This window comes from Saccostrea echinata, unplaced genomic scaffold (assembly GCF_033153115.1).
Source record: "Saccostrea echinata isolate AGI-Se365-2 ecotype Australia unplaced genomic scaffold, CSIRO_AGI_Sech_v1 ptg000010l, whole genome shotgun sequence".
NCBI classification, from domain to species: domain Eukaryota; kingdom Metazoa; phylum Mollusca; class Bivalvia; order Ostreida; family Ostreidae; genus Saccostrea; species Saccostrea echinata.
The window spans coordinates 2439256-2460931 of record NW_026889759.1 but is presented as its reverse complement, the minus strand read 5'-3'; the positions used below and the strand labels follow the sequence as shown (position 1 = coordinate 2460931).

General features: G+C 33.7%; 1 protein-coding gene across 1 annotated transcript; it reads right to left on the bottom strand.

The window, feature by feature from the left end:
• Window positions 1-1972: 1972 nt before the first annotated feature.
• LOC133184136 (TBC1 domain family member 16-like) lies at window positions 1973-21567 on the bottom strand. Its single transcript, XM_061319006.1, has 11 exons — window positions 21524-21567; window positions 11381-11663; window positions 8145-9459; window positions 7709-7881; window positions 7077-7247; window positions 6711-6859; window positions 6181-6315; window positions 5469-5655; window positions 5053-5150; window positions 4686-4914; window positions 1973-4448 (listed from the first exon to the last, which is right to left on the bottom strand). Exons 2-11 carry the CDS (start codon window positions 11591-11593, stop codon window positions 4257-4259), a joined length of 2862 nt encoding a protein of 953 aa, XP_061174990.1. The 5' UTR covers window positions 11594-11663; window positions 21524-21567; the 3' UTR covers window positions 1973-4256.
• Between the last annotated feature and the right edge of the window lie 109 nt (window positions 21568-21676).

Here is a 21676-nt window from a genome sequence, read left to right as displayed (position 1 = left end):
CACGAGCTGATAAATGATATAAGCACGAGCTCTATCAATTGTGTATGATTTAAGAATTTTGCTGCTTTAAGTACTGTATCATGGTATCGGTGCATTTCACTGCTTTCAGTTAATTACAGAATCTTGATATTTTTTTATGCTGGGGGTACATGATCTCGATGCTTCCTTTTTATTATATATTTTTGGTCAGTGACCATTGTATTGGGTATATTTGTGAAAAACTTTCTCCACAAACAGTTTTCACTTGTTTATCCAAATTAAATGTCTGATTCACATCCATTTAAATTTTTTCCTTTCAACCTGATTGGAAGAATTATGTGGATTCAATAAAAGTAAAAAAAAAAAAATGTGTTGGTTCTTATCAAGGCTTACTTTGAAGCAAGTCATGAAGATCAGTATTCAAACATATACACAAGTAGCAGTGACGGTTCAATAGATTTCAGTAGTTCAGTACTGTAATTAATGGAACTAAGATGTCAAACACAGCAAGTCCGAGACATTTTCAATGAATTTAGTATGCAACAGTCTACATCAACTTTCCAGTACATGTATTATAAGACAATATACACTCAGTTATTGGCCAAAAACAATCTACAGTGGAGCTTTAAGCCCAATTTGCCCCCATGTAATGCACGGTCAACAGATATCAACTCTGATAGTTGGATGAATAAAGACATCTGCTGAAAGAAAATTTTGTCCATCCCATGACAAACCTGCTCTATATTCAGAGGTGGATAAATCTGCAGTCTTTATTCAAATAATATAAGCCAGAATATACATCACTCAAAATGGGCCGACAGGTGAAATTGGGAAACTTTTGTTTTACTGACAACTCTATCATTTCTACCATTTATAACAAGAAAATTGACAGTGAACTGTTTGTAAAATTAACTCATACTTTTCCTGTTGCTTGAATTTAATTTTGAAGCAAAATCATGTGTCTATTTCAGGAATCATTAAATTCAATACAATTTGAAGAAGAAAGATCATTGTTAATGATTTATTTTCTGAAATAAATCATAAAATATGTAGTCTGAACAACAACGAAAACAAGAAATACAAATTTTATAATGACAGACAATACACAGCAGTTCACACTAGTTTCACTACACTGACTGCAAAAAAAGATGTATCTGTACTTCTGAACATGAACTGAAATACTAATTCATTTTGATTTAAATAATATGATGACACAAATATAAGAACAACTATGATTGAAATTTCAGAGGAAAATGAGTACTCTCAAAGATTTCATGACAAATTATGTTAATGCTCTAATTTTTATGTAAGGGAATATTTTTAATTGATATTTAGGACATAAATCATTGATAAAATGCATGTACACATAAATGCCAACATCTAATATACATGTACAACCTTTAACATGAAATACTTTTGAGATTAACAATATTTTTTAAAATAATGAACTGAAATGCTATAATATCAAACATTTGGTAACATTAAGTGAACACAATGCTAAATGCACATTGCACAAACTTGCTGGAATGTAGGAAAATACATACATGTATTATACACAGATTTTTCTTAATAGTTAATGTACATGTACATGTATCAATTTATATCCTATCACAAAAAGTTTAAAAGAATACAATACATATTACTTTTATCTTGTGAACACTAACATCATTTTAAAGATATTGTGTAGTCTTGGAATAGGGAAAGAAGTTACATATAATACCCCAAAAGGAAGATGAAATCTAATGGGAATACATGTTGTATGCAAATAATACATTTAAAGAGATTCTTACTTTAATATCTACATTTACATGTTTTTTAAAGTATTGGAAGATACACTGACTAAGGAAAAGAAATCAATAAAATGAAAGAAATGTGCCCAACGTTAAAGTCACAATCAGGTTGGTAAATAATAACAAAGAAATATATCACAGATCAACAAAATGTAAAATATCAAAACACTTCAGTAAAAAAAAGGTATTATAATGCTAAAATAATACATTGTGTCTGTATTTAGGTATGAGAAAATGCATTATTTCAGTTGAAAAACCTTCCAAATATATTCAAATAAATGTTTGATTTCAGTTTATGAGAACCTGGATACTTTTTGTAGAAATATATTTATTTCAAGAAATTAATGTTTTAATTCACACAAGTTATTTGAAAAGAAAAGCTCTCATGACAAAATAAAGTATCTGTTAAGAAAAGTTGGTTTATGGTTAATTTAGGAGTTATATAGGACCATTTTTAAGACTATTTAAACCTCTAGGAAAAGAAGAGCTCTATACCGGTATATATAAAAAAAGAAGAAGCAAATTGCATTAATTTTTTTTCTTCACTAAATAATAGTTTGTGGCTTAAAAATCCTATTCCCTATGTTAAGGTGGATCTGTGGGTAATTTTTTTAACCACCCAACCTCCTTATAGACACTTTATAATCACACACTTTAATCTTTTTACATTCGATTCCAACTTACCGGTACTTAATTACTTTGGAAGAAGAAACAATCAAACAAATACAAAAGGACAAACAAATAAAAAAAAAAACCTTAATACAAATGAGATGGGTGAACAAGGCGTACAGGATGCCTTCAGCTTCGGATATGTAAAAATCATACTCAGTTAGTGAATTTAGTATCTAGAGTAAAGTTCTCATTATTGATATTTATGAAATTATGATAAACAAAAGTTTTCTGAGGTAAATTTTCTCGGCAAAAATTATTCTGTTATTAAAAATTAATGTGGTATTTGTGGGGTTCGAACCCTGGCAATAAAAATCCTGAGTATTATTTTCTTTTGAAACTAACATGCTAACCACTACATTACACAAGTCCCTGATGAATAGTGGCATTTAAATCATGTTTGTGATATGACCCTTGACTAAATGGACTTCGATTATTTCTCAGAAAGATGCGAATGTTGTGTCATAAAAGAATATTTTTAGATATAATGGGTCTTTGCTCCATGTTTCTGTTAAACAAAAATGTTTATTTTTACGCAAACTTAAGGATTAACTTTAAAAAAAAATGGCACAAAGACCCACTCATATTAAAAAACTGTGTTATAGTATGAGAAAATGATCCTTTTTACATATACTCTAGTGTGTGTATGCATTTCATAGGCAAATAGTTTCATTCTTTGAGATTTTTGCAAATTGTGGAGATTTTACATAAAGTATACTTTAATGTTAAGTGAAATATCAAGGAAAATTTTGTATGATTGAGATTTAATTTTTCACCTGCATGTTTGTTGCACTATAGGCATTTCGCTTGCTTTGTTCGCCCATCTTCTTTAGAATTCCACAGAAAATAAATGCAAAAAATAAACGCACAAATGTCTTTTAAAGAGAATAATATCCCATAACAACCATTATTGAAATGCTTACTGAAACTATACTGAACATGTACTAATGTCTAGTTTACTCCTGTTACATAAAGCTCCCCAAATCCTATCATTCTTTGCTACTCTACTAAAACATAACATCTAATAAGTATAGCATTCTAACTTGTAGTTCAACACTACAACTATCTGTCATACTACCATCAGTACCATGGTATTAATATCTGAATTTATTACATGTAGGATGAAGTGACTTTACTGCATGTATTATTATCTATAATGCCAGGAAAAAATGATTAATTCTTGATCTGAAAGCACCAATAATTTCAAATCCCTAAGTTCTGAAAAAAAAATAATATTTAGACTAACAACTACATCAAAACATGATCACAATGTACAATATCCGCAGAAAGATATTTACATGATTAAAATGTGGTAAAGGTACATGTATATTGCACTATTGTATACCCAAATCAAGATAAACAATTCTTGTAAACATTTGCATTAAAGAGTTATAATATGACACATCTAAGAACAAAAATAAAACTTAATGAAGCATACAGTTTGTAACCATGATAATTATAATTATTGCACCAATGCTGAAAAAATCAATGAACATTGATGTATTTAAGCAATAGGTTTCAGAGATTCAATGCAAATTCTGGGTAAATAGAAAAAAAAACAAATAGTGCAAATTAAATGACAAATGAAGGGGCATATGAATGACCCTAGAGTCAGTCTGCTTTACAACAAATTTTAAATATTTCTATCCCAAGTATCGTTTGTTGATTCAGAAATACAGGTAAGTAATATCTTTCTTTAAAAAACACCCAGGTGTGATATTGTATAGCCAAATGGGTTGAAAGAGTCACCAAATTAAGCAAACTGATTTTCTGGATTCAGATGAAATGCCATGGAATAGTTTTTTTGTTTTTTTTAAATCAGTTCATCGTGTGGACAGGTGATCCTGGGTTGCTGTTGTAGGGACATATGTCATCTTTGTGATTGCCCACACACTCCACAATGGGCACATGTCCACTGTCCCACATTCCAGGCCCACACAGTGAGCATAAACCATGCAATGTGCAAGGGATTCTGGGTAATTTTCGATAGTGATGCAGGAGTCCTCTAGCCTTGAAAGTATTATTAAATTGCATATCAATATAAAAACTTTATTTTCCAAACATTCAAACAAAATTCTTAAATATTAAAATAAAACTACTGTAAACATTAAGGGTTTTGTATTAAAGGCTTAAATGTGCAAAGCTTAAAGCCTACTGTCTGATCAATTTAAAATTCTTGAGAGTTTTTTTAAAATGTGATAAATATTTTTACTTATATAAACAGAGGAAAGGAATATTCCTTGCTACCTTTCTGAGAACAAGCTGACCATTCATATGCATGGCAAGACTGCTGAAGTGGAGGAGAATTTCATCTGAGGGGAGGCCCTGGTCTATGACATCATCACCATAGATACAAACAATAGCCACACATATAAAGAGGTGGAAATAGTCCGTCTGATAATGAGACCAGCAGGACTCCCAGATCTTCAGGGCATCCGTCTCAGGGAATTCCCTCTTGAAGCACAACAATATCCACCTACATTACATAGATGACACAATACAGGTCTAAAGGATGACAAAAATATATACAAAGGGTACATCTGAAAGATGTCAGAAACACTGAAAAATAAATTTAAAAAAAACATGACTTCATGTTAAAATTATTGGCTTTTACCTGTGGCAAAATAATAATTCCATCGCGTCCTCACCCAGACGTTGCAGGTGCATGTAGAATTCATTCTGCATTAACCTTAGCAACTCTCTTAGGTAATTCTACAATAAAAGTGTACCTGTAGCTTAATATACTGACTTTTACAGAAGTACAATATAGTGCACATAGCAACAAAACTTTACACTGTTCAAACAATAACTTACGCTAAGAGTCTATATAAAGTTGTTTTCAAATACATGTGATATATCTTTAATTTCTTTAAAACACATCATAAATTATCATTTTAAAATGTTACTGTTTAAATTTAATATTTGAAGCATGCCAAGTTAATTGAATTAAGGCCTCATTATTGTTCTTCAATAAAAAACAAGGTCACATGACACAGTGCCTCCTACATGTAAATTTTAAGCCTTTCTTACAAGTTGTTTGTCCATGTCACTGTCCTTTGGAGAGCTGACAAATATGGTCCCCTGCATCAGACCCGTAAAACACCAATAGGCATCCACTTCATTCTGAATCTCGGCCAATACAGGGGCCAGCAGGTCTGACATTCCTTGGGTGTAACCCATCCTTGGATTGGCCACTGCATAATTCAGCAAGATGTTCCTTAAAAACATCAAAGACAAGGTGTCAGGATAAAGTGGTATAGGCCTATACCATTTCAATTTCAAACCGTCTGATGATAATATAAGTTCATCAGTGAAATGTTGATTAAACAATTAAGTCACTTGCAAAGTAAACCATGCAAGTTAGTTATGTGGCTAAGTTCACCTCTTTTCATGTTTTGTGTGGAAGGAGATGGTTCACAACTTTGCAGTATAAATCATGCTATCTTTAACAAAGTGCACATTCACTATATATTTTGCAAGATTTGAATACCTTTCAATTCTTTCTGAATATTCCCCAATATAATTTATACACATACAGGTAAAAAAAAAAATAAAATTATGATGGCACCAATTCATGACTGTGCCAAGTAAAAATCCTGGTTTATGGCTACATTAATTTTGGAATAGGATAATAAAATAACACGACTAACTGCTACATCATAGTAATTTTGTCATTATCATCTTTACATGGTGTGTCAAAAGCTTATTACAGATTTTCTGTGTATAATACACGGAGACTTACTGAAGAACCTCTATATTAGGATTATCGTCTCCTTTGAAGTATGGATGACTACGGTCAGTTCTGACTACATCCTTCTCCACAGTTGACTGTATCTTCCTCCAGAACTGTTCTCTCTCTTCAGGAGTCATGTCTTCCCTTTATAAGACCAAAGCATGATTAGTGTTCTTGTCATATAATTTGTGATTCCCAAGGAATCTGTATATTAAAATGCCTTGTGTCCCGCAACTTTGCTGCCTTATTCTTTTCTTTCTGTAAAGACTTTTTTTTTTTTCATGGCAAGTGTATTTTTTAATTGAGATCCCCCCACACAATGCTTTCTTGGAAAAGCTGAGAGAATATTTTGTTGTGCAGCTTGGGTAAACATAAGAACTCATTAGGATTTATAATTGTATTTTGTTCACTCTCAGTTAACTTTCTTGCAATCATCTTTAAATTAGAATGTCTGCAACATTTCATTGCAAAAGCTAATATCACCTCAAAACAGTTAATTTCAAAAGCTAGAAATTAAGTCTCTTAAAACCATGTGTTACCTCATTTTTCTGATGTCTTGATACTGAATGTACCGATCATTCCTGATGGCTTCCCTCTCCTCAAATGTGGAATCCCAGGGGTAGTAATGGAGGAGGAATGGCCAGGTCTCGTGTCGCAAGTGGTGGTCTAGTCCACCAAAGAATATATGCTGTAATTTACAAAACTTATCAAAGTCAGAATTGTTATCCTTCAACTAGATAATTTCACTTTGTAAAACATTAGTTTTTCTTCCTAGATATAAAAATCACAGGAATAAAGTTTACATCAAATGCAAGAAACAGTGCCTACTCTTACAATTTAAGAGAAGTTTGTGAGTACAAATTGAATTCACATTTATGAAATTTATATGGAAGACATGCAATGACCTTCCTGAGTTGATAATCTTCCTCTATTCTTCCATCACTTGTCATGTGGATCTTCCATTCCTCCTCATTCACCATGTTGTAGATGCCTTCCTCCGGATGACACTGTTCATCTGTAAGGTGTGGCCTCACGATCAGAAACTGTTTATACTGGCCCTCATTCTCCTTGTTTTTCTGAAAATATTGATGTGAAAAAATGTGATTTTTCACAAAAACAGCCAAAAATATTAATGATGTATCAGTCTTTTCCAGGAGTGTCCATATACTTTCATATTTTTTGTCACACTGAAAAACAGATAAGTTTACTGTCTCTCTTCAAAAATCTTACACATGTATATTGAATGATGAATTGTCTAAATTTCAACATTTTGTCCAGCACGGATTTAAACCATAACTGTAAAAGCAGAAATATTCATTGAGGAATAAATGTTGATGATAACATTTGTCAAGTAAATTAAATCTTTCATGAAATTTTCACCCAGAAATTAAATTTAACATGGTTATGTCTGAAACAATGAAATCAAATCCCCAATAAATAATTTTAGAACACAAATCAAATGCAAGTTTATCCCCAAGAAAAATTTCTGCTTCTACAGTAGTAGGTACATGTATTATTACTTTCACAACATGCAAACCTTATCTTTCAACTTGGCAAACAGATTCCAGTCTTCAAAGATTTCTGCCAGCTTGTCTAGACCTCCGTGATGGAAGTGTAGGATTTTATACTGACTCTCTCTGCTGGCTATAACCACTTGTCCTCTGGTGCAGTAAGGGTCGGAGTAAAACAGTCTGAGAGACCTCATCTGACCTGCAGAATGAAAGATTTGACATTAACTCAAAAATCATTTATATACTGGTACATTTACATAGAACATAACTGTATCCTTACATAAAAGGCAAACGAGGTGTAGTAAATTTTTCTGGTACATGCATAACATAAATGAAACAACAGTCATATTATCAAGCATAAAGTTAGATTTTTAAATAACATTTAGCATAGAACTTGTGTAGATGTACCCCTAACTTTCATATGAATATATTGTACATCATGTATACTGAAACTATACATACCAAGATCTACAGAGAAGACCCCACACATCTGGTCCTTAGCGCTCCTCTTTTCTTGTGACCCCATGGCATACGACACAGAGCTGTGGGGAAACGTCATGTTGTGGGACACTTGGACTGATCCTTCACTGCTCGGTGAGTCCGGGGACTTGTTCCATGTGGGAGACAGGGGAGGAGATTCCCCCTCACTGGGTGGTTCCGAGTCTGGTCCTGACGTCAGGGAGGATGAGGAGGAGGAATGTCGACATCGAGTCACAGAGATGTCAGGGGTCGTCAAAGATGGAACTGAATAATAGCCATCGCTGCTGGCATTAGTGTTCAAGTTTAGGTCTTTGGGAACATTGGTCCTTGTTGATGGTTTTGCTGTTCCCTCTGTTACTGTTTCAGAGCTGTCACAGGTACTCGAGCCATTGTCATGAGTAGAGAGACCGTCTCGAAGATCATCAATCATTCTGTTATAGTGAGCACCTGAGGGACTTGGATGCGTCGAATCAGAACTCAGACTAATTCCTTCTGCGTCTGTTGATTGTGAACTAGAGCTGGTGTCAAATTTACTCTCATTTTTATTTAGGTTCTTGTCAGTTATATATTTGTCTATGTTCATTGACTGTGGTTTATCAATTTCCTCTGTAACAACAACCAAATTATCACCATCCATTTCGATGCTTACTGATTTATTAGACTCCAGTCTATTTTTAGCTTTAGCATGGAGTTTATTCCTCTTTAACAGGGCTGCCATTTTTTCTTCAGCAGTGAGACCATCTGTTGTGTCTGAAGAAGAAATGTCTTCCTCCGCACCATTTCTATTGTCAGTTTTCAATTCTGTGTTACTATCTTTCTCAATATGCAAGTCATTGACATTTCTACCAACAGTCTGACATTTTTTAGGAATATTTTTCTCATTATTTTGCAGAACGTCCTCTGTATCAATACCGGAATCGGTTTGGGATTTATTACTAGTGCTCAACTTCCTGTTGATTTCCTCCAGCTGAGACCAGCTATCTAAACAGTCCTCCCTGGATCCCATAGAAATTTCTGAATTCATACTGGAATTGTCGATGCTCTGTTTTTTCTTGTTTTTAACTGGGCCTTTGCCCATATAAAACTGTTCACATGCATCACTGCCCACAGACACGCATGACCCCCTTGGAGAACTGCTTGGGGAGGGGGTTGTGACCTGTTTTCGGGCATACTCTTGTCTAGGAGTTCTTTTTGGGCTTGGTGTTGTGGCATATGACCTGTTTGGGCTCTCAATGCTTTTTGGGTTCTTTTTCAAGGAAGAATTTGGTATCCATGTCAGAATCAATGTGGGTCCATTCTTCTATGGAAAAATAAAGTTTCTTCATAAGAAGCATTTCAATCAGTTACATACTGTAAACGTACATAAATTAGTGAAATTAATAAATGAAAAAGGATTATTCATAAATCTAAGGCAACAATACCAAATACGTGTATTGGATAAAGACCACGAATCATACTACTGACTGTATTATAACTTATAAGTTATCCTGTATTTACACAATAACAATTACATATGCCAGCTTTATTAACCATTTACATCACTGAATTGAATGGAAATTTTTATATATGCCCCTGAAATCAGAGATTCAAGGGGCATGTAGTTTTGGGTCTGTTCTTCTGTCTGTCTGTTTATCTGCAAAAACTTTAACCTTGCCCATAACTTTGAACTGTTGGTGCTAGGGCTTTCATAGATCTTGTGTATTCCATGTGACAAATCCCCTCTTTGAGTACCATTTACTTTTTTACCTCATGACCTTGACCTACAAGTTTGACCTATTTTTGTAACCATGGCCACAAGTTCTGAATTGTTAGTGGTTGGGCTTTCATATTTCACAGTTTATTCCTTGTGAAAAGATCTTTCTTTGGGTACCATTATTTTTGACCTCATGACCTTGACCTTCAGTTTGACCTACATTTAAAAAACTTTTATCTTGGCCATAAGCTGCCATATGAAGGCATCAGTGTTTCACAAACACATCTTGTTTTTTTTTTTAGTTATTGTATTATTAAATTGAAAATCAATGAACACTTACGAGGATCTTATAAATAATAAACTAGAACTGTCCAAAAGGAACAAATACCCCCCGCTGGGTTTTTCAGAGAAGGTACCAAATCACTAATGTTTTCTAGATGTGAGAGGTGTTCACAATTTGCTTAAACATTTAGTGTGAAAATTTAATTACTCATTATATTTTTTTTTAATGAATGAAACTAAGGTGCAGCCTAATAAAACATCAATACTAGTAATTACAGTGTTTTTTATTACATTGAAAAAATAGTTTGCAACTATCTGTCATCTTTGTGAGACATGACACTCTGCAAATTGATTGTTGAAAAAAAAAAATCATAATTAATTATACAAAATCAAATTGATCTTAATACCTTTATATCAAACTCATTTTAAAAATAAAAGGCTGGTTCCAGTAACTATGTATTTTGACAGACATAAATTACAATTAAGAGACTTAGACAACATAGATCTTTATTTCTTTCTGCCCAATTCCCAGGAGACATAGATAAGACCTGCTTGATCAGAGATGCCCTAATAGCTTCCCACACTGAACTCATTTATTAATCTTTAACTGGATGCATGTCCACTCATTACTCCCAAGGGACAAATGGATTTACACTATCTGCTGTGTAATGTAAAAACTGTTTTTAATCCTTGGTGATTTTTTTTTAGTTCTAATGAGTAGTTTTAAGCTGTAGTTCACATTTTAGTACAGATGTTGAATGTTCTAGATTCTATGTCTCAAACCTTAGACATGAACCCGAAATGAGTAAGTCAATAAAAATGAAAAAAAAAAACACCTGTAAAATGCAGAAAAATTATCAAATAATGTTGAAAATACCAGGTGCACATCTTCAAAAGGTAAATAATAAGTGTACAAATTTTCATACAAATCTATGCAATAGTCTCTGGGAACAGATCCGGACAAAACCACATAATAAAAATGAAAAAAAACACATGTAAAATGCAAAAAAATTATCCAATCATGATGAAAATACCAAATGCACACCTTCATATGGCAAAGAATAAGTGTACAAATTTTCAGACAAATCCTTGCAACAGTTTCCAAGAAATGGTCTGGACAAAATCTCGTCTACAGACAGACGGACAGACAGACACACGGACAGACAGACAGACAAGCTGATTCCAATATACCCCCCCTAAACTTCGTTTGCGGGGGGTATAAAGAGAATAAAACATAGCTTACATCATCATCATCATTCTGTGACCTCAAGGTTAAGTAGCCTGGGTGATGCTCTTCATTTTCCATGGCGAGAGTTGCTGGCGGATGAACACACACATTGTTTTTACAGTAGATGATTTCCCCATCAAGTGGCGGTGGCTTGAGTTGGTCGGTGCCAATACCAAGTAAAGTCGTGGCCTTCTTGAAAATGGATCCTAGAGCCATTATAGAATCCATCTGGATATATCCCCTTACAAGGACAAAGACTTGATGTTAACGTCACCAGTACCACAAGGACATGGTTCTGCTGCCAAAAAAAAATAAATTACAAATAACAAAAAATAGTAATTAAAGAGAAACAAATGAAATGGAGAGCAGAGCTCCTCCTAGCTGCTGATTAAGGGTTTTCTGACACTTCTACTGCAGTCTTTAATTAATTGGAAAAAGTTTCAAGATTGCTTACAGTGGGCTACAAGTCATTCAAATCATGAGGGACTTAGAATCTCCTGGAAAAACTGCTGAGTTTAAATGTCAACAGACATTCCTCATAAGGAAACTTTTCTGGCATTGATTTCATGACAGATCTAATTGCTGGAGAGAGATCTTGGAATTGTTTTGGTGAAAAACGCCCAACATAAGTACCAAGAGCATGCAACCGTCTTTGTACTGGGACTACTATTGTCTTCATGTGTAAAGAGGGCTTCAAATCTATGTAAAATGCAGTCTACTTTACTAAATATTTTAATAAATCATCACTTATACATAAATTAGAAATATGTCCATAGGACATGAATGCCTCACCCAGGATTCATTAGTAATGCAAAATGAAAATTTGTATTAATGTATGAAGTTTGATGAAAATATCTTGAATAGTTTCTTTAATACTGAGTTTAATACAAAATAAATAGTAAAGTCAAAGGTCACTGGGAAGGTCAAGGTAAAAAAGAAATTGGACACTGTTGATAAATTTTATTCAAATAATGTATCAGTGCATAAGCTTACATATCTGGAAAAAATTCTTTGAAACTGAGCTAAAAACAAATTTGAGAAAAGTGAGGTCAAGGTCAAAGGAAAGGTCAAAAGATGCACTTGAATAGTTCTCCTCAATATGTATGATCAGCATATGAAGTTTGATAAAACATTTTGATTTGCTTCTTTGAAACTATAAACTAAACACAAATTTGAGAAAAGTGAGGTCAAGATAAATTGAAAGGTGAAGGTCAAAAATGTTGAAGCAATTGAATAATTCTCATCAATATGTATAAGCACCTATAGTTCCATAAAAATGTCTTGAATACTTTCTTTGAAATTAAGCTAAACACAAATTTGAGGTGTAGGTCAAAGTATTGATGCCATTGAATTGCTCTCATCAAGCATTTAAAGTTTGATGAAAATATTTTGAATACTTACTTTGAAATTTAGATAAACACAAATTCTAAGTCAAAGTCAAAGCAAAGGTCAAGGTCAAATATGGTGATGCCATTGAATTTCTCTTATCAATATGTATCAGCATATAAAGTTCGATAAAAATACCTGGAATACCTTCCTTAAAAAAAGCAAAACACAAATTTGAGGTCAAGGTCAAAGGAAACGTCAAGGTCAAATACAGTGATGCCATTGAAAAGCTCACATCAATATGTATAATCATGTAAAGTTTGATAAAAATTTGAAATTGGGCTAAACACAAATTTTGAATCAAGGTCAAAGAAAAGGTCAAGGTCAAAAATGTTGATGCCACTGAATTTCTCTCATCATATCTGTAAGCATATAAGTTTGATAAAAATATCTTGAATAGTTTCTTTGAAACTGAGCTTAATATTATTCTAAGAAAAGGGAGGTCAAGGTCAAATCCCAAGGTCATAATGCAGTTGAAGAGCTCGATCAATATGTATTAGCATTAAGGTTTGAAAAAAATATCAGAAGTATTTTGAAATTGAAATACTAGTAATCACTAATTTAAGAAAAGTTAGGTTAAAGTCAAAGGAAAGGTCAAGGTCAAAAAAGATGTTGATGCACTTGAATAGCTCTCATGAATATGTATCAGCATATGAAGTTTGATAAAAACATCTTGAATAGTTTCTTTGAAACTGATCTTAACGCAAAGTGTGACGAAAGAACAGATGGAGGGACGAAAGGATGGACAAGACAAACACTATATGCCCTGGCCATATTCATGGTGGGGCATAAAACTGCACAGGATTAAAACACCGTACATATTCACAAGTTTTAGTGTATACATGATAATAAATTTATAAATGGACAAATTGAAGAAAACAAGAATGAGACATTATTACCCAACAACAGCAGAAAACTTCCCAATATTGATCACCAGAAGGAAACTTCTTCATTGATAAATTATCATAGTTTTACTTGCATCACCATTCAGACCGTGAAAAGAACATAATCTTAGATGACACCACCAAAGTGAATAAGATTACAGAAACCATTCAGAAAACACATTTTATTGATCCAAGCATGTACATACTGGGATGTCTGTAGGAGAGATAGTTTATTGACATTGTTGGAAGTCGAGAAAACGGGGAAGAATGGACAAGCAAATCAAATCAGTCTTTATCTCCGATACATCATACTAAAATCAATAGTCACAGTATATTTTGAAGTGTGTTCCATCTTTTTAGTACAGTAGTATATTCTAATCTGCTCTCCAAAAATATAAAACTATCACTTCACAAAAAAAAGAAAAAAAAAGAAATTTGGGAATAAATTTCATCATTAACCGAGTTGATTGTTAGATCCCATTTATGTCCTACCAAATTTAAAAGCTCCATTAGGTTTATTGCTCATATTTCACAAAAAGTGCCCATGTTTTGCTTTGGAAAGAAATTGACATTTTGAAATTGACTGGTTTCGTCTCCGAGTGTATAATTGTTAGTCATTTCAATATGACATAAAAGATTGATGAGAAAATTATCTCACTGAGGGAAATTTGAAGTAGAGGCTCTCAAACCTAGAAATGATTGTTGGCCCTAATTTTGTCAGGGCTGTGTAGCTTTTTAAAATGTGTCGGACCCACTTTGAATGCATCAGTTTACTTGATAATAATAGACCTTATGTAATAAATGAACATTTATACAACTACAAGTATTACATAAAACTGTTCCGACAATTAAACCAATCTAGAGTACAGGTATTAGTCATATATTGTAGAGTCACGAAAACTGACTAGTAACAGCTTGAGTTCCTCTAGAAAAGTACAGGTTATAAAACCAATAGAATTTCTATTTTCCCCAACAATAGGCAATAGCATTGATTCTCAATGAGTTGAACATAGATCTGTGCTTCAACAATGGAATCATTAGTCAACCCTGATGAGAGATTCAACAATGTGTATTAGGTTAATATAAAATTTGCTCAATTAATAATTAACACTCAGACATATATGTGTTATAATAAGGGAAATCTCTTTTCTTTGCTAATATCTATAAAATACACAAACTGTTAGATTCCCTAGCTTCTACTCTGACATTCCATATTAATTTTTCTGCAGGAGAAACCTTTGGTATTGAAAAGTTCAAGATGAAAATATCGAACAATCTAAAACTATGGGATTTCTTTGAGATGTGTTAAAACTAAGCTACAAATCCGAAACAATCAGATTGTTCAAAGAAATAAAGTATTACTGGTAATAGGAATTATGATAATAAAGTACCACAAATGGGTAAAAGAAAAGTCAGGGTATATAAAAATGTTTATTTAAAAAACAAAATTTTATGCTCAGCAGATGTAGTTGGGTCCCTACATTTTTGACTGTGTCCCCCTAATTTTATTTTCTTGTTTACAGCTCCTTGCTGAAAATATTCAATCCACATTTCTATTGTCATATGTTTTTATTTGAAAAATAAGACATTTGTGTCCAAGTGATAAGTGCAACATGATAGTATGTTTTATCGTTTTATATTAAGCATGCTATATATTTAGCAGCTAATTTTATAATGTAGATGTATAATTGGGTCCAAACTGCGGGAATCTATCAGGCCAGGTAAAGTGAGTGCTAAATACAAAACATTTCTTTCGACAATGGTCTACAGTGCGTGACTGTTAAACAAATTAAGGACACATTATCATAATATTATGACATACATATTTATATCAAAACTACAAAATAAAATCTACCGGTAACACTCTTCTCTTTCCTTTGTTTTGAATGGCTTTCTGAGTATCCCTGCATTTGCTTAGTAAATTGTACACCAGAACTTTGATTCCATTTAGGCGTTTTATTTTTTTTCTGATCAATTTTAACCACAACTGTATTTACCAATAATTTATATAGGTTCTAAAGTTTCTAACACAAACATCCATTTTCCATTACTTTGTAAGAGAGGTCTGTTGCATCTCCTTCCACAGTCAAAATAACTGTGTTGTGGATACATGCTTTAAAATTTTGAAGAATCAACACAAAACGACTGTAGGGAAGATCAAATTTGGAAGTTAAACAAAATAAAAAGACATGGTTGCTGAATGCTGATTGGTTGATTGAGTGCATTGACTTGAGCCAGTAATATACGAGTCTAGTCATACTCAAGCTTTAATAACAGACTTGTTAATCTGTAAATACTAAATAGGGAATAAAGCTATGATAAGTCAGCTAGCAAATGGAGTGGTCATCTTGTCAAACAGTTCTTGATGATTCAGAATTATTGTAACTAAGAACACTTGTAATTCAGACTTCTCACCCTCAACAACTCTGCAAACTTTAAATATATGCACAGCCAACAGGTTCTTTGGACACCATCAGATAAAAAAAAATTACTTAGCTCAATCAGTACAGAAAATCAATGCATCAATGCAATAATGGTGCAAATAAATCATTTCAAACATGTAAAATAGTTTTCTCATTTACAAGATGTTGTTTTTTGTGAACATAGCAAGGGCTCAAAAATGTTTTTGTCCAAGAGTCTCAGTTTCTGCATGGATACACAATGCATTGCAAAGCAACACTGAAAATCACTTACAGACAAGTTAATAAAAAGTGAATTTGGGAAAAATTGAAGTTGACTAGTGGGAAAGTTGACTTGTTTTACAATAATTGATACATCAATTCAAGAATCTGTGGAAAAAGGAAAGAAGAAAATTTATGGCTAGACAAGGAATGGAACCAGGGACCCTGTTCTAACCACAGAGCCATCCAGGCCAATGTCCCCAGTGCACACAACCAAAAGCATCATATTCTCAAATCTTAGGTACATTCAGCACCTGATATAACATGCATGGACAATTTATGGCTGAGTTGAGAATGGAACCCGGGACCCAGGCTGATTTCCATGGTCCATATATAGCCCAAACCCCTACATAATACTGTTGGCCCAAATGCCACCCAGTCAGAGTAATCAATGATCAATGGTGTTTGAATAACTTGAAGGAAATCCACATTTCTTTGCAGATGACTTCCTTCTTTCTCTCATACAACCCTGCTCAGTTAGATAGTGTAGTTTCTTATCAATTTGACCTGTTTCAATCCTTAAAAAATTAAGAAATCACAATGGAACAGACTTCGAAATTTTTATACAATAAAAATACTGAAAATTCAAAATCAGTGAGAGAACTTGAACTGACATTTTCTGGTTCAATGTATAGAGTCTGAATACATTATAAAACTAGAGGTATTGTGAGAAGTGAGCTCACAAAATGATACCCCACCTCGCACATGATTATAATGGCAAAGTCCATCTTTTGCTATGAGAAAGTCCAAATATCTATCCAATCAAAACATAAAATAGAAGGTGCACCATGCACTGGGTAATAAATATTCTGTGAAAGTATTATTAAATTCTATACAGAGAACTAGGAGGAGTTGCAGATAACAAATGGGTACCCTCAATATTATAAAAAGAATGGTAGTGTCTATGTTTTGCTATGGGAAACCTAAAACAAGAGGCCAATGGACCACAATGCTCACCTGAATCAATATGGCCCTGCTGTTCTTCATCAACAGATTTCTTATTTTTGTACGTAAAGCTTTAATTGCCTGTTCTAGCCACATCCTACCCCCAGGTGCCATGTTTCGAAAGAAATTGAATCTAAACTATCTTAGGATGCTTCTGTATTCATATGACTAATCATGGCTTTGCTGATCTTGAAAACAGAATTTTAAAGATGTCTGCAACCCTACCCTTTGGGGGGTGGGGGTGGGGGGGGTAGGGGGTGGGGGGGTCATGATTTGAACAAACTTGAATCTACACTATCTGGGGATGCTTCCATATCAATATGACTAATCATGGCTTTCTTGTTCTTGAGAAGAGGATTTTAAAAGATATTTCCAATATATGTTTATTTGTAAAACTTTGACCCCCCATTATGGTCCCACCCTACTATTGCCCTACTACTGGGAGGATGACTTCAACAAACTTGAATCTACACTACCTGAGGATGATTCCATATCAATATGACTAATTGTGGTTTGCTTGTTCTTGAGAAGATTTTTACAGATTTTTCCTATACATTACTAAGTAAAACTTTGATCCCCCAATGCAGCCCACCCTACCCCCAGGGGTCATGATTTAACAAACTTGAATCTACACTACCTGAGGATGATTCCATATCAATATGACTAATTGTGGCTTTGTTGTTCTTGAGAAGAAGATTTTTAAAGATTTTTCCTATATACCGTATTTGGCTGAATATAATACGCACTTTTTTCCCAAAATAATTTTCTGTGAGAAAGGGGTGCGTATTTTACACCACAATGGGATTTTAATAGGTTTTTCTTTCATGTGAAACACGGCTATCATATGCACATACCGTAGTATTACCTAGAGACTTGTGCAATTTCTTGCTGTTTATCGCCGTATTTAAAACTTCGGAAAGTTATTGTTGGAATGTAGACTTGTTAAAAATGTTATATTTATAACCTTTTGATAGTAAAATTAAATTTAAAAGCAAGTTAAAATTAATTTGAGCTGCTTGTTCATCGTCTCCGTGTAAGCCGCCATTAACGATGTTATTTATAGATGTTCATACATTCCTTTGCCACGTGCTTCCGTAATCAACGTACACATGTACCTAATCAGTCAGACACTAGGTCAAAAAAGTAATGTCATTTTTTAATGAAATACAATAAAATAAAATTTATTTTAGGTTTTTAATAACTCAGTGAAAATTCCTTTCAACATAAACACCCCTCTATACGTCCCAATGAATGGAAGCCAATGTTATGAACACATGCGCTTGTCACTTGATAATTACCCCTCAACACCCCTCCATCAATTAAATTAAATTGTTTACCGACTCCAAAGCATTGTTTTTACAGTTAGAGCACTGATCATTTACTGCCCTTATTAATGGCTTTGCTTATTTTCTTTCTTAAAAATCGGGGGTTGGTTTATGATCTTTCGTTATAAGCGTGTGTTGATTACGACACATTAAACAGTTAAACGCTTGTTAAATGTAATTTTACTTTGTCTTATATCGGTCTCGTGTTAAAATGATTGAGAGTTAAAAAAGGAAATATGAAGTATGTTGAAACTTAAGTGTTATCATTTACTCGTGCTCTGGAGAAAATAAGATATCCACGAAGATTACCTCGATGTATGAATACATATATCCCACCTTTGTAATCATTTTTCACAGCTTTGGAGGTGTGTTGATAACTACACTTTATACGCTTGTTAAATTTTGATTTTATTTTTATAACATCAGCTATTTATTTAATTAATTAATTTCAAGTTCAAAAGAGGAAAATCGTAGTCTATGAATACTTTGATGTTGCAATATCGCTTCAACATGATTACCTTTAACTAAAAATAAATATGACAACTGTTAAACTTGCAACAATATCTCGTGCTTTGTTGAAATAAAATTATTTCCACAAAGAATAGTTAGAATACGGCGACGTATAATTTCAATATCACCGTATGCTAAAAAAAATTAATAATAAACTCTGTACTTTGATGCAACATTATCTCGTGCTTTGTTAAAAATAAATAATTTCCTCCAGATTGCCGCGATATGGAAAGCCAAGATTAAGAAATAAAAACGCATTTGAATAAAATATCGTGTTCTGTAAATTTTTGGCACTTTTTCTCCGCGCCGATTTTCATGGCAAATTACCGTGATTTTCAAAAATTCAGAACACCGCTTGGTAAAATTTTCTGCTGCGTATAATACAACCGAACTGCGTTTTTTCCCCCAGTTTCAGGCTCAAAAAGGGGGGTGCGTATTTTACACCAATGCGTATTATATTCGGCCAAATACGGTATATTCCTATGTAAAACTTTGATCCCCCAGTGTGGCCCCACCCTACCCCCAGGGGTCATTATTTGAACAAACTTGAATCTTCACTACCTGAGGATGATTTCATATCAATATGACTAATTGTGGCTTTGTTGTTCTTGAGAAGAAGATTTTCAAAAAGTTTTTTCCTAAATATTCCTATGTAAAAATTTGATCCCCCTAATGTGGCCCAACCCTTCCCCCAGGGGTCATGATTTGAACAAACTTGAATCTACACTACCTGAAGATGATTCCATTTCAATATGGCTACATGTTACTTTGTTGCTCTTGAGAAGAAGATTTTTAAAGTTTTTCCTATATATTCCTATGCAAGACTTTGATCCCCTATATTGTGGCCCCACCCTACCCCCAGGGGTCAAGATTTGAACAAACTTGAATCCACACTACTTGAGGATGATTCCATATCAATATGACTAATTGTGGCTTTGTTGTTCTTGGGAAGAATATTTTCAAAAGTTTTTTCCTATATATTCCTATGTAAAAATCTGATCCCCTATTGTGGCCCCATCCTTCCCACGGGGGTCATGATTTGAACAAACTTGAATCTACACTATGTAAAGAAGGTTTCAATTAAGTTTCAATTTTTCTAGCCCAAAGGTTCTTGAGAACAAGATTTTTTAATGATACCACCAAAATCTTCAGTAATTCTTAATTATCTCCCCTTGAAAGAGGGTGTGGCCCTTCATTTGAACAAATTTGAATTCCCTTTACCCAAGGATGCTTTGTGGCAAGTTTGGTTAAAATTGGCCCAGTGGTTCTGAAGAATAAGTTAAAAATGTGAAAAGCTTACAGAGGGATGGACAGATGGACGGCGGACAAAATGTGATCAGAAAAGCTCACTTGAACCTTCGGCTCAGGTAAGCTTATAAGTGTCCAATAAAAAGTACCCCAAAGCATAATGAACGGACAGACATAGAGCCAGAAAGATGGACAGACACCTCCACCATCACCCACACTCCACCCCACTCCTTTTGTGGTTAGTGGTATCCACAAAATTTTGTATTTAGGAAGGTGGACAGATATTTAAGGTAAATAGATATACATGTTTAATGCTGGTTACTGGAGACTTGGGACAAATACAAACTATTGGCTTTCAAAAAAATGTCACAACGTCATTGTCTAAACACAAATAATGTCACATGTAAAATAAGTCATATGTAAGCCATTATAAAAATGTCCAATGAAAAATACAAAAATGGTGTAGCCAATAATTTGGACCATTGAAAAGCAATGCACTGTGTTTATCAATATTACTCGGAATAAAACAACCAGGAGGACAAAGTAATCATTTTCTGTACGCACAAAGTATGTGAATGTGAAGTCCACTGTGCTAGCCAAAAGTTCATTTTCTTTTAAATACCAGTATCTTATCCTAACATAAAAATGACAACAAGCCCGTAGCAATGGTTTCAAAAGTGGAGGGGGGGGGGGGCAACTTCCCAGAAAAATCTGACAAGCAAAAAAAAACAAACAAACAAACAAAAAATCCCCCTAAACTGACCAGAAGTGGGGCGACCAAATTCCCATAATTATCTGAAAAAAAGAAGTCATTCACTGTCCACATTCCTATGCCAGTGCTCGACCTTACAACATCAAAAAGTGTGGGGGGGGGGGGCATCTAAGGAAAACTGTAACTATAGCAAAATACTACACTCAGAAAAAGGGGTGGGGCCCCTGCCCCCCCCCCCCCCCCCCGCGTTCTACGGGCGTGTACAAATGTACACCGTTACTACATATAACTAATCTCCGTTTCATAAATGTCAAATAGAATAAAATGAAATTATTTCAACACAGCTGATTGAACATCCTCTACGTAGCATAAACACAAAGCATGCCTCAGATAAAGAAAATTACAAAGTCATAAGTGTTTAATTGAGGGTTTACATTAAATTACATCAGTTAAGATTGAAATGTTACCTTTTTCGTTTCTAATTAGCGTCGAAAAACCAAGAAAAAATAATTGCCATCAACCTTTCTTCATCATTATGATGTTGACACATATCTAATATTCAATGTAAAGTGAAATTTCATTGGTTCTATATTTTACACTCGGAAATCATTTCGCGAAAA

What these genes read in the sequence shown, in the direction of transcription:
- LOC133184136 (XM_061319006.1), bottom strand. Translation starts at nt 11,593, where the DNA reads ATGGATTCTATAATGGCTCTAGGATCCATTTTCAAGAAGGCCACGACT. An exon ending in CAAGACATCAGAAAAATGAG is followed by an intron (nt 6,316 to 6,710) that starts GTAACACATGGT and finishes GGTCTTATAAAG; the next exon opens with GGAAGACATGACTCCTGAAG. An exon ending in GTCAGCTTGTTCTCAGAAAG is followed by an intron (nt 4,449 to 4,685) that starts GTAGCAAGGAAT and finishes AATACTTTCAAG; the next exon opens with GCTAGAGGACTCCTGCATCA.